The 18,987-nt window shown below is 41.7% G+C and overlaps 1 protein-coding gene across 1 annotated transcript in view; it reads left to right on the top strand.

Moving 5' to 3' along the window:
* The first annotated feature begins 17,991 nt into the window (after positions 1 to 17,991).
* TMEM30A (transmembrane protein 30A) overlaps positions 17,992 to 18,987 on the top strand; it is a 46,299-nt gene continuing 45,303 nt past the window's right edge. The window contains exon 1 of the mRNA XM_019967039.2: positions 17,992 to 18,393. Within this exon, the coding sequence (XP_019822598.2) occupies positions 18,157 to 18,393 (237 nt within the window). The 5' untranslated portion in view covers positions 17,992 to 18,156. The remainder of the gene's footprint in view (positions 18,394 to 18,987) is intronic.

The following is an 18,987-nucleotide window of genomic DNA, read 5'->3' as shown; positions in this document are numbered from 1 at the left end:
CACAGCCACATATAAATAAGTAAATAAAAATCATTTTAAAAAATGAGTAACTTAATAGATAGTAGTGGCCCAAGTGTTTCAAAAAAAAAAACAAACAAACAAAGAAAGATGAAATGCCTGCAATACCCATTCCCTCCAAACTTCCAACAACTTAGTATTTGGAGTAATGGCACAAAGTAAGTTCAAGTCTAAAAACAGTCCAACATGTGATTTGTAAGAGATTAATATTTTTAAGATTCTACTTTCCTGCATCTCTTGAATGATTCTCACGGAGTAAGTAAAGTCTCTTTCCTTCATAGCCCTTCCCCTTTGAAAAAATAATTTCACTGTTACACATATGTCAGTTGGCTGTCAAACAAGAAACTGTAATGTTACATTTGAAAGGAAGACCTTATCTATAACTAATGGCACCCATAATTGATAATTGATGGAAAAATACATACCATGGGAAGTAACTGACAAGGTTCTACACAATGGAGGGAAGATCCCCTGGTGGCTCAGATGGTAAAGACTCTGCCTTCAGTGCAGGAGACTTGGGTTCAATCCCTGCCTTGGGAGGATCCCCTGGAGAAGGGAATGGCAACCCACTCCAGTATTCTTGCTGGAAAACCCCATGAATAGAGGAGCCTGGCAGGCTATGTAGTTAATGGGGTCACAAAGAGTCAGACACGACTGAGTAACTAAGCAAGCCACACAGTGGAAGTTATGGAGCCTGAGGTTTCATTAGAATTGTATTCTTTCATTTAAGGAGTGTGTAGAATTATGAGACTACACTTGATCTTAGCTAAAAGGCCGAGAAACGATGTAGAACTATGAGAAATGGAACCTTATTTCCTTCCCCAAACAAAGTTCTTAGACCTCCTACTAGGAATTTTGGTGTCATTATCTTTCCTCTAATGAGATTAACCATTAAAGTATCTTGTTTGACTTGTCTTTCTGACTACTGTTTTCGGTTATTCATGGATTTGCAAAATCTTTATCACAGTCAATGACCTCAGGCTAATTAGACAATCTCAGTGTGAGAACAAAAGGATTTTCTTAAATGCCTATCTGAAAGTTTAGTAAATACCCTACATAAAAAGCAGAAAAAGATTAACTTTAAAAACAGTTTGGATCAAGTTCTGTTGCAATAAATACAAGAAATCAGATTATATTCCTGAAGAAAAATTAATCAATACAGTAAGTCCCCTACATACAAACGAGGCCTGTTTCGAGAGTGCATTCGTAAGTGCAATTTGTATCAAAGTCCAAGTTAGCCTCGGTTAACTAACTAGTTAACTAACACATGTGGCTATATATTACTGTACCATAATAGGTTTATAATACTTTTCACAAATAATACATAAAAAACAAACACAAAAATAAAGAAAACATTTTTAATCTTACAGTACAGTACCTTAAAAGTAGAGTAGTATGCCAGCTGCACACAGGGGCTGGCATCAAGTGAACAGGCAAGAAGAGTCGCTGACTGGAGGAGGGAGATGGGGTGGGAGATGGCAGAGCTGAAGGATCGTCAGCGATGGGAGACAGAGGGCAAGCTGCAGTTTCACTCCCCCCTGACATTGATGGTACAGGTTCTGGTTCCTTACTGGGTTCAGTTCTGCCCATCCTTTAGAAAAAATGATCCAATGACGTCTGGGTAGTAGATCTTTTTTCTCAACATAGATGACATTGGATTGCATTCTGCAATCTTTGTGTACCATTCCACGTTTGGGTCCCGTGCCTCAAAAGCTAACAGTGTCTCCTCTGGGACCTCCCTGGTGTCCAATGGCTGAGACTTTGCACCTGATGCAAGGGGCCCGGGTTTGGCCCTGTGTCCAAGAACTACATCCTGCATGCTGCAACTAAGATTTCACATGCTACAACTACAGATACACACAAAGATGGAGGACTCTGCTTGCTGCAAATAAGACCTGGCACAGCCAATAAAATAGTAAAAAAATAAAATTATCAGTGCCTCCTCAAATAGAGAAAATCCCCTTCCTATTTCTTGTGTCATAAATTTCTTTAGTTACTTGTTCTTCCTCTTGTCTCCCTTTGTTCTTTCTTTGGGCCTCCATTCCATCAGGTCTTCCTTAGTAAGCTCCTCGTGCTGCACAGTAAGAAGTTCAATGAAGATATCCTCTTGCAAATCTCGCTTGAAGTAAAGATACTGTGCTACTGTGCTACTGTGCTCTATACAGTACTGTGCATTAAAGTACACAAAAGCACAGCTACTTGCAGAGGATGCACGCACGTGACAGTGTGTTCCAGACACGTGACGTGATTGGACACGTGAAAGCATGTTTGCATCTTTAAAACTTCAAAACTTGAAAGTTTGTATGTAGGGGACTTAACTGTAGTCAATCTAAGGAAAAAAATGGAAAATTTTATTTGAGCCAGCCTGAGGATTATAACCCAGCAGTCCTTGAGAAAGCTCTGAGGACTGCTCTGTCTGGTAGAATGGTAAACTCCAACCCACTCCAGTATTCTCACCTGGAAAATCCCATGGACAGAGGAGCCTGGCGGGGTACCGTCCATAGGGTCAAAAAGAGCTGGACGGGACTTAGCGACTAAACAGCAACAACAATTGATCATACAGGCTCCTTTAAGTTGGCTCTCCTGGAAAATGTTATAAGCAATCTCAAATTAAACTTTCAAAGACATCAAGGCTGGGAAAGCATGTCAAGGGCCTGCCATAGGATTCCGCGATAGCTATAGACTTGAATGTATTCCTCTCTTCTCAAAGTGAAAGTGAAAGTGAAGTCACTCAGTCCTGTCTGACTCTTTGTGACCCCATGGACTGTAGCCTACCAGGCTCCTCAGTCCGTGGAATTTTCCAGGCAAGAGTACTGGAGTGGGTTGCCATTTCCTTCTCCAGGCGATCTTCCCAATCCAGGGATTGAACCCCGGTCTCCCGCATTGCAGGCAGACGCTTTACCGTCTGAGCCACCAGTTCAATTCAGTCGCTCAGTTGTGTCCAACTCTTTGCGACTCCATGAGTCCCAGCATGCCAGGCCTCCCTGTCCATCACCAACTCCCGGAGTTCACTCAGACTCATGTCCATCGAGTCAGTGATGCCATCTAGCCATCTCATCCTCTGTCGTCCCCTTCTCCTCCTGCCCCCAATCCCTCCCAGCATCAGAGTCTTTTCCAATGAGTCAACTCTTCACATAAGATGACCAAAGTACTGGCGTTTCAGCTTTAGCATCATTCCTTCCAAAGAAATCCCAGGGCTGATCTTCAGAATGGACTGGTTGGATCTCCTTGCAGTCCAAAGTACTCGCAAGAGTTTTCTCCAACACCACAGTTCAAAAGCATCAATTCTTCGGCACTCACCTTTCTTCACAGTCCAACTCTCACATCCATACATGACCACTGGAAAAACCATAGCCAGGACTAGATGGACCTTTGTTGACAAAGTAATGTCTCTGCTTTTCAATATGCTATCTAGGTTGGTCATAACTTTTCTTCCAAGGAGTAAGCGTCTTTTAATTTCATGGCTGCAGTCACCATCTGCAGTGATTTTGGAGCCCCCCAAAATAAAGTCTGACACTGTTTCCACTGTTTCCCCATCTATTTCCCATGAAGTGATGGGACCAGATGCCATGATCTTCGTTTTCTGAATGTTGAGCTTTAAGCCAACTTTTTCACTCTCCTCTTTCACTTTCATCAAGAGGCTTTTTAGTTACTCTTCACTGTCTGCCATAAGGGTGGTGTCATCTGCATATCTGAGGTTACTGATATTTCTCCCGGCAATCTTGATTCCAGCTTGTGCTTCTTCCAGCCCAGCATTTCTCATGATGTACTCTGCATAGAAGTTAAATAAACAGGGTGACAATATACAGCCTTGATGTACTCCTTTTCCTATTTGGAACCAGTCTGTTGTTCCATGTCCAGTTCTAACTGTTGCTTCCTGACCTGTATATAGGTTTCTAACGAGGCAGGTCAGGGGGTCTGGTATTCCCATCTCTTTCAGAATTTTCCACAGTTTATTGTGATCCACACAGTCAAAGGCTTTGGCATAGTGAATAAAGCAGAAATAGATGTTTTTCTGGAACTCTCTTGCTTTTTCGATGATCCAGCAGATGTTGGCAATTTGATCTCTGGTTCCTCTGCCTTTTCTAAAACCAGCTTGAACATCTGGAAGTTCATGGTTCACGTATTGCTGAAGCCTGGCTTGGAGAATTTTGAGCATTACTTTACTAGCGTGTGAGATGAGTGCAATTGTGCGGTAGTTTGAGCATTCTTCGGCATTGCCTTTCTTTGGGACTGGAATGAAAACTGACCTTTTCCAGTCCTGTGGCCACTGCTGAGTTTTCCAAATTTGCTGGCATATTGAGTGCAGCACTTTCACAGCATCATCTTTCAGGATTTCAAACAGCTCAACTGGAATTCCATCACCTCCACTAGCTTTGTTTGTAGTGATGCTTTCTAAGGCCCACTTGACTTCACATTCCAGGATATCTGGCTCTAGGTGAGTGATTACACCATTATGATTATCTGGGTCATGAAGATCTTTTTTGTACAGTTCCTCTGTGTATTCTTGCCACCTCTTCTTAATATCTTCTGCTTCTGTTAGGTCCATACCATTTCTGTCCTTTATTGAGCCCATCTTTGCATGAAATGTTCCCTTGGTATCTCTAACTTTCTTGAAGAGATCTCTAGTCTTTCCCATTCTGTTGTTTTCCTCTATTTCTTTGCATTGATCACTGAGGAAGGCTTTCTTTTCTCTTCTTGCTATTCTTTGGAACTCTGCATTCAGATGCTTATCTCTTTCCTTTTCTCCTTTGCTTTTTGCTTCTCTTCTCTTCACAGCTATTTGTAAGGCCTCCCCAGACAGCCATTTTGCTTTGTTGCATTTCTTTTCCATGAGGATGGTCTTGATCCCTGTCTCCTGTACAATGTCACAAACCTCCATCTATAGTTCATCAGGCACTCTATCTATCAGATCTAGTCCCTTAAATCTATTTCTCACTTCCACTGTATAATCGTAAGGGATTTGATTCAGGTCATACCTGAATGGTCTAGTGGTTTTCCCTGCTTTCTTCAATTTCAGTCTGAATTTGGCTGAATAAGGAGTTCATGATCTGAGCCACAGTCAGCTCCCGATCTTGTTTTTGTTGACTGTATAGAGCTTCTCCATCTTTGGCTGCAAAGCATATAATCAATCTGATTTCAGTGTTGACCATCTGGTGATGTCCACGTGTAGAGTCTTCTCTTGTGTTTTTGGAAGAGGGTGTTTGCTATGACCAGTGCATTTTCTTGGCAAAACTCTATTAGTCTTTGCCCTGCTTCATTGCTGGTCTGAGCCACCAGGGAAGCCCAAAAGGGGATGCTGTGGCTGCCTGGGCCAGGAAGTCCTCAACAAATCTTGACATTCTTACATGTGCCAGGAGGTAGCCTTTCTTATTCACCTGATGAGGTTGCTGGGAACCTAAGACTTTGCAACTTCTGGAGACAACAGGGAGAAAGGAAAGATAAATGTTACAGTTTCACTTAGAAAGGTATAATTGATCAAATTGCTGTAAGCTATAATTAGCTTAGCTTCCCTTGTGGCTCAGAGAGTAAAGCAGCTGCCTATAATGCAGGAGACCTGGGTTTTATCCCTGGGTTGGGAAGATCCTCTGGAGAAGGCAATGGCACCCCACTCCAGTACTCTTGCCTGGAAAATCCCATGGACAGAGGAGCCTGGTGGGCTACAGTCCATGGGGTTGCAAAGAGTTGGACATGACTGAGTGACTTCATTTCTCTTCATAATTAGCTTAAGGGGAAGGGTTTCCTTATAGCTCATCACAATAAATACATTTGGTTCATAAGCAAAGCACAGTGATATAGGTTTTTGAGACAAAGGGTTATATTTCAAATGTATTGACAGTTTATACAATCCAGATCTGCATGTACAAAATGATTAGTGGATCATCTTGGCCCTTTACAAGAATAAGAGGAAAGGTTTACTCCTAAGGAGGTGTGGCTAATGCAGATTCACAATACACACCAAAGGGGAGCGAAGAGGCTCAAATAAGCAGAGGAAAATTTTTATGTTCAAATTTTTGTCTTGTCATGAAATATGACTTTATTTCATCAATTCCCCCTCTTATATCATTAATCTTCTAATGGAAAGCATTAGGTGAATAAACATTTGGTCCCTCAATGCCAGGATTGTTGCTTACCTGTCCTGGCTCTATTATGTCCCTTCATGTTGCACCTTTATGGCTTGGTTCTTTCTTTCCTTTTAGGGTGTTGTACTAGTGAGATGTCTGGCATGGACTAGTGGTAAATTCCAAGTTGTCCAATAGGACTTACGTCAGTGTTACCTCACATGTGCGTTTTTCATGTTCATTAATTTTTTGAGAACTATGGATGTGGTCAGCAGCGTCAAGCTTTTAGGTATCATTATTTTAATAGGAGTAGGTGATATACAGTGCAAAAGGCAAGAAACTGTCACTTTGTAAGTCACAACAACTGTAATCAAAATTGTCAATTGGAGTAACGTCATTAAACAAAGGTTTAAGCCAAGATCCTTGTCTGTGTGTGTGTGTGTGTTAGTTGCTCATTTGTGTCCAACTCTTTGCAACCCCATGGACTGCAGCCCAACAGGCTCCTCTGTCCGTGGAATTTTCCAAGCAAAAATACTGGAGTAGGTAGCCATTCCAAACCATTTCCTCATATTACCACTAAACTGGGAAAACAATCATTCAGAACAGAAATTTGATTCTTCATATGTGTCGTGAGTTACACCAGAAGACATAGCAAGTATAAAAATTCAACATGAATTATGCATTATATCATCAGTTTCCTTAATTTGTAAAAAAAATGCACTGGTCATAGCAAACACCCTCTTCAAACAACACAAGAGAAGACTCTACACATGGAAATTACCAGATGGTCAACACCAAAATCAGATTGATTATATTCTTTGCAGCCAAAGATGGAGAAGCTCTATACAGTCAACAAAAACAAGACTAGGAGCTGACTATGGCTCAGATCATGAACTCCTTATTGCCAAATTCAGACTGAAATTCAAGAAAGTAGGGAAAACCACTAGACTATTCAGGTATGACCTGAATCCCTTACGATTATACAGTGGAAGTGAGAAATAGATTTAAGGGACTAGATCTGATAGACAGAGTGCCTAAAGAACTATGGAATGAGGTTCGTGACATTGTACAGGAGACAGGGATCAAGACCATCCCCACGGAAAGAAATGCAAAAAAGCAAAATGGCTGTCTGGGGAGGCCTTACAAATAGCTGTGAAGAGAAGAGAAGCAAAAAGCAAAGGAGAAAAGGAAAGAGATAAGCATCTGAATACAGAGTTCCAAAGAATAGCAAGGAGAGATAAGAAAGCCTTCCTCAGTGATCAATGCAAATAAATAGAGGAAAACAATAGAATGGGAAAGACTAGAGATATCTTAGAGAAAATTAGAGATACCAAGGGAACATTTCATGCAAAGATGGGCTCGATAAAGGACAGAAATGGTATGGACCTAACAGAAGCAGAAGATATTAAGAAGAGGTGGCAAGAATACACAGAGGAACTGTACAAAAAAGATCTTCATGACCCAGATAATCATAATGGTGTAATCACTCACCTAGAGCCAGATATCCTGGAATGTGAAGTCAAGTGGGCCTTAGAAAGCATCACTACAAACAAAGCTAGTGGAGGTGATGGAATTCCAGTTGAGCTGTTTGAAATCCTGAAAGATGATGCTGTGAAAGTGCTGCACTCAATATGCCAGCAAATTTGGAAAACTCAGCAGTGGCCACAGGACTGGAAAAGGTCAGTTTTCATTCCAGTCCCAAAGAAAGGCAATGCCGAAGAATGCTCAAACTACTGCACAATTGCACTCATCTCACACGCTAGTAAAGTAATGCTCAAAATTCTCCAAGCCAGGCTTCAGCAATACGTGAATCGTGAACTTCCAGATGTTCAAGCTGGTTTTAGAAAAGGCAGAGGAACCAGAGATCAAATTGCCAACATCTGCTGGATCATCGAAAAAGCAAGAGAGTTCCAGAAAAACATCTATTTCTGCTTTATTCACTATGCCAAAGCCTTTGACTGTGTGGATCACAATAAACTGTGGAAAATTCTGAAAGAGATGGGAATACCAGACCACCTGACCTGCCTCTTGAGAAACCTATATACAGGTCAGGAAGCAACAGTTAGAACTGGACATGGAACAACAGACTGGTTCCAAATAGGAAAAGGAGTACATCAAGGCTGTATATTGTCACCCTGCTTATTTAACTTCTATGCAGAGTACATCATGAGAAACACTGGACTGGAAGAAGCACAAGCTGGAATCAAGACTGCCGGGAGAAATATCAGTAACCTCAGATATGCAGATGACACCACCCTTATGGCAGAAAGTGAAGAGGAACTAAAGAGCCTCTTGATGAAAGTGAAAGTGGAGAGTGAAAAAGTTGGCTTAAAGCTCAACATTCAGAAACTAAGATCATGGCATCTGGTCCCATCACTTCATGGGAAATAGATGGGGAAACAGTGGAAACAGCGTCAGACTTTATTTTTTGGGGCTCCAAAATCACTGCAGATGGTGACTGCAGCCATGAAATTAAAAGACGCTTACTCCTTGGAAGGAAAGTTATGACCAACATAGATAGTGTGAAAAGCAGAGACATTACTTTGCCAACAAAGGCCCATCTAGTCAAGGCTATGGTTTTTCCTGTGGTCATGTATGGATATGAAAGTTGGACTGTGAAGAAAGGTGAGTGCCGAAGAATTGATGCTTTTGAACTGTGGTGTTGGAGAAAACTCTTGCGAGTACTTTGGACTGCAAAGTACAAAGTACAGTCCATTCTGAAGGAGATCAGCCCTGGGATTTCTTTGGAAGGAATGATGCTAAAGCTGAAACTCCAGTACTTTGGCCACCTCATGTGAAGAGTTGACACATTGGAAAAGACTCTGATGCTGGAAGGGATTGGGGGCAGGAGGAGAAGGGGACGACAGAGGATGAGATGGCTGGATGGCATCGCTGACTCGATGGACGTGAGTCTGAGTGAACTCCGGGAGTTGGTGATGGACAGGGAGGCCTGGAGTGCTGCGATTCATGGGGTCGCAAAGAGTCGGACATGACTGAGCGACTGAACTGAACTGAACTCCCTCATTTTGTAAGACCACTTTTCTCATCATAGAGACTTCAGAACTGGGCAAACTATTGGCTTGATGACTGTCATTCACAGTTTGCTCAGTAAGTTTTGTTAAAGCCACTATGTGATTAATGATATCTTCCATTCCAAGTGAAGGAATGAATATACTGGCCAAATGATCATACCATTGGAAAACTGATAGAAAATCAGCATGCAAACATCAAAGGCAGATTGACAAGCACTGTTTCCAAGGCTACACATAGGGGACCTTGACCTCAAAAGAAACCAACTCTGCATATTCCTAACCAACCTGGGGAGAGCCAAGGCCATAAACTTGTTCCACAAATCTACTGGTCCTTTTAGGAACTACCCAATATTTAACATCTGGTGAAAAGGAATATTTTTGGCCAGGTTCAAAGCAGGTTAAGTTGGCCAAGTAATAAGATTCCACTTAGAAATATTGGCAGTAATAGTAGCTTTCATGGTAGTAGAGCTTCTTTCTCCTAAGCTAAAATGTCTAAGGGCCATTCAACTAGAACCTTGTAGAGGAGAAATCTACCAAGGTAACCTAGGAATACTGAATGCAGGTAATTGGCCACACGTCCACCAACTGGATTGATTTTTGAAATTTGCAAATGACTGAGCCCAAGGAATAAATACATTTTGTTCATAAGTAAGATATGAACAATTATCAAAGTAATTAGTACATAGTCCTGGTCCAGTGACTTGGGTCAGCTGTCTAGTTCAGAGGATGTCATCATTTTGTCCTGGTCTGGTAGTGTTGGTCTAAGTTGAAGTTGGGGGTCAGAAACAGGAGTTGCAATTACACAGGCTGTTTTAAGTTGGCTAAGCTGGAAATTTTTATAAGGAATCTCAAAATAAACTTTTAAGAGGCATCAGGGAAAATCATGTCAAAGACTTGCCATCACATTCTGCCTGCAATAGCTACAGACTGTCTTCTTAAGGTCCTCAAGATATCTTGCAATTCCTGCACCTGCCAGGAAGTGGCCTTTCTTATTCACCTGATAAGGCTGCTGGGAACCTAAGAGTTTTCTATTTCTGGAGAGAACAGTTAGAGAGAAAAGATAAATGTTACAATTCTACTTACAAAGGCATAATTTACCAAATTGTTGTAAGTCATAATTAACTCAAGGGAATGATTAAAAATCAGTAATATTTCAGATAAAAAAACACAAAAATATTATAACTATATTCATCATTTCCCTCAGTCCTATGTGACTAATTCTTGATCTTAATATTCTGTTAACAATTTTATGAAGCCATCAGGTTTTTCCATTAGAATTCTTTCATTTCTTACCCAGTTCAGCACTATGACCTAAAAGTTATCAGAAGCTTGTGTTTGTCATAAAGTTCTTTCTATGAATCTTCTTGAAGATCAAGTATTTGTGTGTGTGTGTGTGTGTGTGTGTGTGTGTGTTTTTGCAAAAACATCAGTAAAACAATAACTATAAATGACAAAAGACTTGGCAAGGTTAGAAAGCTGATTACAATGTAATTGACAAAGTTGGTTATTGCTGTGGCAAAAGACATATTAGGATAATAGTAGAATTATTACTGCTAACATTTTACTAGGACACAATCAACTTTTACGAATTTCACACACTCTCTAGAACATTCATATCATGACGTTTACCTAATACAACATAAGAAGGTTATTAGCACTCACTGGACAACATTTTCTGTGTAATTTAACACACCAAATAAGACCAAATCTTACCGAGAAAACAAATTTTTTGAGGTGTTCCAGGGGCCCTTTAGAAAGTCACAAAGGTCAATGAAACCTCAATTAGAATCTGATCTTTGAGAAGTTTGTCAAAAATATCAAAAGATTTCGAAACACTTAGTCAAAAAGATCATAGGTCATTGTGGGACAATGCTTATTTTCTTAACCAAAGTTAACAATAAGTAACAAAAGTCTACAAGCAATAAATGCTGGAGAGGGTGTGAAGAAAAGGGAACCCTCTTACACTGTTGGTGGGAATGCAAACTAGTACAGCCACTATGGAGAACAGTGTGGAGATTCCTTAAAAAACTGGAAATAGAACTGCCTTATGACCCAGCAATCCCACTGCTGGGTATACACACCGAGGAAACCAGAATTGAAAGAGACACATGTACCCCAATGTTCATCGCAGCACTGTTTATAATAGCCAGGACATGGAAGCAACCTAGATGTCCATCAGCAGATGAATGGATAAGAAAGCTGTGGTACATATACACAATGGAGTATTACTCAGCCATTAAAAAGAATACATTTGAATCAGTTCTAATGAGGTGGATAAAACTTGAGCCTATTATACAGAGTGAAGTAAGCCAGAAAGAAAAACACCAATACAGTATACTAACACATATATACGGAATTTAGAAAGATGGTAACGATAACCCTGTATGCAAGACAGCAAAAGAGACACTGATGTATAGAACAGTCTTTTGTACTCTGTGGGAGAGGGAGAAGGTGGGATGATGTGGGAGAATGGCATTGAAACATGTACAATATCATATATGAAATGAATTGCCAGTCCAGGTTCAATGCATGCCCCAGGATGCTTGGGGTTGGTGCACTGGGATGACCCAGAGGGATGGTATGGGGAGGGAGGGGGGCTCAGGATGGGGGACATGTGTACACCCTTGGCGGATTCATGTTGATGTATGGCAAAACCAATACAGTACTGTAAAGTAATTAGCCTCCAATTAAAATAAATAAATTTATATTAAAAAAATTCAAAAGCTAATATAGAAAGTTATAACACATTACTTAAAAGGTAAGTAAATGTTACAATCTGTAATCAATATGTTATCTCACTTATATTTAATTTATTTAATACTTTCATCATATCAAGTTATTTTCCTTGCTGGAAAATTTTATAACAGGAATAATAAAATCTTATTTGACTTCTAGCAGAACTTCCAGATGTACAAGCCGGATTTAGAAAAGGTAGAGGAACCAGAGCTCAAGTTGCCAATATCTGTTGGATCATAGAAAAAGCAAGAAAATTTCAGAAAAACATCTACTTCTGCTTCATTGACTATGCTAAAGCCTTTGTGTGGATCACAACAAACTGGAAAATTCTTAAAGAGATGGGAATACCAGACCACCTTATCTGCTTCCTGAGAAATCTATAGGTCAAGAAGCAATAGTTAGAACCAGCCATGAAACAATGGACTGGATCAAAATTGGGAAAGGAATACATGGCTGTATATTGTCACCCTGCTTATTTAACTAATATGCAGAGTAAATCATGTGAAATGCCAGGCTAGATGAATCACAAGCTGGAATCAAGATTTCTGGGAGAAATATCAACAACCTAAGATATGCAGATAATACCAACCTAATGACAGAAAGAGAAGAGAAACTAAAGAGCCTCTTGATGAAGGTGAAAGAAGAGAGTGAAAAAGCCGACTTAAAACTCAACATTCAAAAAACTAAGATCATGGCATTCAGTCCCATCACTTCATGGCAAATAGATGGGGAAACAGTGGAAACAGTAACAGATTATTTTCTTGGGCTCCAGAACAAAATCACTGTGGATGGTGACTGCAACCATGAAATGAGAAGAGGTTTGCTCTTTGGAGGAAAAGATATGATAAACCTAGACAGCATATTAAAAAGCAGATAGCATCTTGCTGACAAATGTCCATCTAGTCAAAGGTACGGTTTTTCCAGGAATCGTGTATGGATGTGAGAGCTGGACCAGAAAGAAGGCTGAGAGCTGAAGCACCAATGCTTTCAAACTGTGGTGTGGAGAAGACTCTTGGGTCCCTTGGACATCAAAAAGATTAAGCCATTCAATCCTAAAGGAAATCAATCCTGAATATTCATTGGAAGGACTGATGCTGAAGCTCCAACACTTTGGCCACCTGATGTGAAGAGCCGACTCATTAGAAAAGACTCTGATATTGGGAAAGATTGAAGGCAGGAGGAGAAGGGGACAAAAGAGAATGAGACGGTTAGATGGTATCACTGACTCAATGGACGTGAGCTTGAGCAAACTCTGGGAGACAGTGAAGGTCAGGGAGGTGCGGCATGCTGCGGTCCAAGGGGTCGCAAAAAATTGGACATGACTTATTGAATAACAACAGGAATAATAAAAGTATTATACTTAATGTTAATGACTCTAAAGACATGTCTATATTAATTAAACCAACAACTTAATTTCCTTCATTAATCATTAATCTTAGATCTCATGATCCTGAAGTTCATTTGGGTTAGTTTTTTAAATATTTCTGAGTATTTATATAAGTACTTAATTTTCTTTAAGCCAATTAAATAGAGCTCTTTTAGAGATTAACATTGGCAATCTTACACATCTACAACACACACAGAGATAATGACGTGGTGGTGAATAAAAAGCTAGGTGGGTAAAGCTACTATGTTGGCAGAGCATAGTAGAGGAAAAGGAACTGGAACGATATCAAGGAGTCTGGAAAAGTTATTTCAACCATTTGGACCTCATCTGAAAAGGTAAGTTTTAGATTAAAAATGTAAGAAAGCTTTCAGTTATACAAGTGTTGGCAAACCTCTCAAATTCAAGCTTGGGTGTCCAATGTGCAGCCCAAACCAAATACTGAAACACCAGTGTGCATGGAGAAAGGTTTATTTGATTTGGCCAAACTGAGAACAATAGAAGCAAGATTGCTTAGCTTCCTCTTAACAAAGAAGCTAAGTGGGGGAATTTTACATGGTTAGCAAGCAAGAGAGAGGGGGTTTTAGGGAACTGAGGGGGGAAATCTATGTTTCTTCAGTCTCAGAAAACCACTGGTGCAACCAGACTTCTGGGTGCCAGCAGCTGATCATATCTTCCTTAAAGTCATCCATTTCTTCTGCAACACAAACTCATACATTCTCCTTGTAACCCTGGTGTTATCTCCTCCTGCCTGACCAAGAAATAGCATTTCAGCCGCTAAAAGTTATATCATGAAAACAAGGGGTGCTGGGCAGGGAGCAAGGAGGCAACATGTGTGAGCAAACAAGGCCTGCTGCTGCTAAGTCACATCAGTCATGTCCAACTCTGTGCAACCCCATAGATGGCAGCCCACCAGAATCCTCCATCCCTGGGATTCTCCAGGCAAGAATACTGGAGTGGATTGCCATTTCCTTCTCCAGTGCATGAAAGTGAAAAGTGAAAGTGAAGTCACTCAGTTGTGTCTCTTTGCAACCCCATGGACTCTTTGTGACCCCATGGACTGTAGTCCACCAGGCTCCTCCATCCATGGGATTCTCCAGGTAAGAGTACTGGAGTGGGTTGCCATTGCCTTTTCTGCAAACAAGGGCTAACCAGAATTTATTTTTCTCTAGTTGCTAAGTGTTAGGGGGTACTAAAATCACAAGGGGCCTGGCTAATCACAAGGAACCCAGCTAAACACAAGGGACCCAGCCACATAGGTCTATATTTCAGTCAAAACGGACTTTTTAATTAGAAAAGAAAAAACAAGAAGTTAATTTCTACAACAAAAACTAAAAAAATAAAAACCAGTATATCAGAAAAAAATATATCATGATCACTCAGATCACTAGAATAACAACAACAACAAAAACTCTGAAAGCAAAATACTTGACCAGTCTCACAAAACGCTGGAATACCAACACAGTTAAAGTAGCGGTCCCCAATCTTTTTGGCATCAGAGATGGGTTTTGTGGCAGATAATTTTTCCAGGGACAGAGGCAGAGGTAATGCAGGCAATGGGGAGCAGCAGATGAAGCCTCACTTGCATGTTGCTCACCTCTTGCTGTGTGGCCTGGGTTCCTAATAGGCCACGGACTGGTATCAGTCTGCAGACCAGGGTTTCGGGATCTCTGACTTAAGGAACTATCACATTTTTAGTGGGTATAATGATGCAAGCAGAAATGGGGAGAAAAAAACTTGCCTTATGTTTTATATTTTTGCATTATGTCCAATGTTGTTTATATATAATTACAAGCCAACAGACCCTGGAGAAAGAAATGGCAACACACTCCAGGATTCTTGTCTGGAAAATCCCACGGACAGAGAACCCTGGTGGGTTACACCCCATGGGGTCGCAAACAGTTGGACACGACTTAGCAACCAACACACACAAGCCAACAAAACTTAGCAAAACGTTTCTCCATTAGCTTTGATAGCTGAATCTTTTCCACTTGTGCCTGACGTTGAAAGGAAATTTACATAGATCAATGCAACATACAGATCAACTTATGTTACCAGTGCTATGCTAATTATTTGAGAGATAAATGTTGCTATATGAGCAAATGAGTTATCTGCCAGATAAATATTAGATTGGCTCATCCCTTGAAACTTGTAGTCATTTTTTGAAAATACATATAATTGTAAATTATGAGGCCCAAGCAATGTTTTAGTTCCCCTTCCCTTAGTTCACCTTCCAGAAGGCCTAACTATAGACAAAGCCTTAAAGAAAGTAAAGTTTGGGGAACTTTTTTTTTTTTTAAGTGATGTGACTTACTCTCTGTTCTGGATTTCAAAGATGCCAATTTAACATGGGCTATGTATAATTTAAAAATTATTTTCTACAAGTAAATACTTCCTGCAGAAAATTTGGTTGCAAAGAAGTAGAGGAAAAACATTCTCCATCCAGTCAGTGGAGGTTATTACTATTTACTTTTTATACTATATAGTTATACTACTTTGGTATTACGATTAAGTCACTTTTTGTATCGTATTTCCATGGGCCATTAAATCCTTGGTAGTTTTTCAGTGTCTGCACAAAATTTCATTTTATAATAATGTCATTCTTCATTGAAGTTTTTTAATTATCAGAAGTAAAATGAGAGCTATAGATTATTAGGATTATTAAGTCTTTAATAAAACTTATTAAAGATGTGAACAGATGTTTTTCCAAAGAAGACACACAGATGGCCAACCGGCACACAAAAAGATGTTCAACATCACAAATCATCAGAGAGATGCATATCAAAACCACAATGAGGTATCACCTCACACCTGACAGAATGTGCTGTGCTGTGCTTAGTCGCTCAGTTGTCTCTGACTCTTTGTGACCTGATGGACTGTAGCCCGCCATGCCCCTTTGTCCATGGGGATTTTCCAGGCAAGAATACTGGAGTGGGCTTCCAAGCCCTCCTCCAGGGGATCTTCCCAACTCAGGGATCGAAACCAGGTCTCCAACATTGCAGGTGGATTCTTTACCATCTGAGCCAACAAGGAAGCCCAAGAATACTGGAACGGGTAGCCTATCCCTTCTCCAATGGAACTTCCCAACCCAGGAATCGAACTGGGGGTCTCCTGCATTGCAGGTGGATTCCTTACCAGCTGAGCTACCTGGGAAGTCACCTGTCAGGATGGTTTTCATCAATACCACAAATAATACATGTTGGTAAGGATGTGGAGAAAGGGAACCCTTGTGCACTTAGTAGGAATGTAAATTGGTACATTCACTGTTGGGAAAAGTATGGAGGGTTCTCAAAAAATTAAAAATATAACTACCATATGACCCAGTAATTCCACTCCTGAGTATTTATCTTCCCCAAATGAAAACAGTAATTTGAAAAGCTATATGCACCCCAATTGCATATCAGCATTCCAGGTGGGCCTAGTGGTAAGAAGGAATCCTCTTGCCAGTGCAGTAGATGTAAGAGACTTCAGTTTGATCCCTGGGTCAGGAAGAGCCCCTGGCGAAGGGTAGGGCAATCCACTCCAGTATTCTTGCCTGGAGAATCCCATGGACAGAGGAGCCTGGTGACTGCAGTCCATACGACTGCAAAGAATGGGACACAACAGATTAGCATGCATGGAAGCAAACTAAATGTCCATCAACAAACAAATGGAAAAGAGTTGATACACACACACCACACAATGGAATACTACACAGCTATAGAAATGAATGAAAACTTGTCATCTGCAACAACTTGGACAGACTTGGAAGTTATTATGCTAAGCAAAATAAGTCAGACTCAGAACGTTTAAATACTGTATAATATCACTTGTATAATCTAAAAAAGTAAAACTAGTGAATATAACAAGAAAGAGAGAACAAACCAGTGGTTACCCGTGGGGAGAGGGAAAGGAGGAGGGGCAAGATGGGGGCAGGGGATTAAAATGTACCAATTATTAGGTGTACTTTACAGCATAGGGAATATCGCAATGTTTTTTAATAACTATGAACGGGGCATAACTTTTAAAAGTTGTGATTCATGTTGTACAATAACTATATCTCAATTTTTTTAAGACTTAAATCAATATGCAAAAGATAAACGTGGACATAGGATAGATCATTAATGTGGAACAAGTCAGAGCAACTACAGGCGTGATAACAGGGTAAACCCAGTCACATGATTTATTCCTGAGAACATAAAGGTCACCAACCATATACATCCCACTTAATATTTATCCTCGCACTTTGAGTGGAGGTTTATTTTTTTAAGTAGACAAAGTCGTGGTTTTGTAACTCAAGCAAATACTGCCAATGCCACGAGGTTCAGGCTCTGTGTGGCCTTTTCAATGCTGCGCTCCCCTTCACAGAGGACCTCGAAGTAAAGGAAACACCTAGCTGGCGTTGAAGCCATCCGCCCCTTGGCTGACGGAAGCAGTGCGGGCCGGGCGGATCCGTCAACCACCTGAAACAGCCGTCGCCATGATACCAAAAAGAGCGGACAGGTGTGTGCGAACAGAAGCTTCCGTGAGCCGAGTGGAAGACACGCTTATGGCGCAAGCGCCGAGGCCTCTTCGCCCCACCCTCCCCAGGGCCGCGCATGCGCCGACGTAGCTTCACGCTCTGGGGATAGAAGCCTTCACTTTGTCGTCACAGGACAGATGATCAAGGTGCGTCCGCCTTTTCCCTCCCCCTTCCATCCTCCTCCCTTTCCCCCTCCCCTTGTCCCTCAGTCTTCTCCCTCCTTCCTCTCTCCCTCCCTCTGGCGTCCCCCACCGACTCTCGCTTCCGGTCGGCGGCTGTCTGCGGAAGGGTGTCCCGCCCCTTCCGCCTTTACAGCGGCAACAGCGGCGGCGGCGGCGGCGCCTGCGCGTCTTCTGTCAGGGTCAGCAGGCGGGTGCCCTGGGCCGTCCACCTGCGCGTCTCGGAGCCGCGCCCGGGGGGTCGATGGCGATGAACTATAACGCGAAGGATGAAGTGGACGGCGGGCCCCCGTGTCCTCCCGGGGGCACCGCTAAGACCCGGAGACCAGATAACACGGCCTTCAAACAGCAACGGCTGCCGGCTTGGCAGCCCATCCTGACGGCTGGCACGGTGCTGCCCACCTTCTTCATCATCGGCCTCATCTTCATCCCCATTGGCATCGGCATCTTCGTCACCTCCAACAACATCCGCGAGATCGAGGTGAGCGGAGGGGAGGCGACGGCCGTGCGCGTTGGCGCCGCCGGGGAGCGGGGTCCCTCCTTCCTGGGGTCTCGGGGGTCAGGCGGGTCCTGCCCTTCCCCACCTTCTGTCTTCCTCAGTTTCCTCTTTCTTTTCCTACGGGTTTTTCTGAATTTGCAGTTTTGCCGGCGCTTTCTTTCGCTGTTTATCCAGTTAGGGAATGACTCTTTGTAATGCACAGTGTGGGTCAGGGTAAGAACGCCCCTTTGATGGGCGGAGGTTAAAAAAGGAAAAGAAAAGAAAAGGAGAAGTGGAAAGAAGTTATATGGAGATCAAACTCCAGGAGAGTTGTCACGGTCAGAGTGTCACTTATCTGTGGGGATTATCCCGGGTCACGGATATCAACACCTTGGCCGTTGTTGGGGAAAGGACCCAGGGTCAGAGAGGCAGTGATGATTTTTATGTAAAGAAGTTGCCATGTGGCAGATCACGTATTAGGACGTGTGACCGAAGTGTGTACAGTACTTTTCACGTTGAACTCACAGATGCTTTTACTTACAGGGCGTATTACCCGTTGAAGGTAACGAAGCTCCAATTCCGGTTTTACTTTTAGGT

This window comes from Bos indicus, chromosome 9, assembly GCF_029378745.1.
Source record: "Bos indicus isolate NIAB-ARS_2022 breed Sahiwal x Tharparkar chromosome 9, NIAB-ARS_B.indTharparkar_mat_pri_1.0, whole genome shotgun sequence".
NCBI lineage: Eukaryota > Metazoa > Chordata > Mammalia > Artiodactyla > Bovidae > Bos > Bos indicus.
The sequence above is the reverse complement of the archived record's forward strand: the minus strand, read 5'-3'. Positions and strand labels throughout refer to the sequence as shown.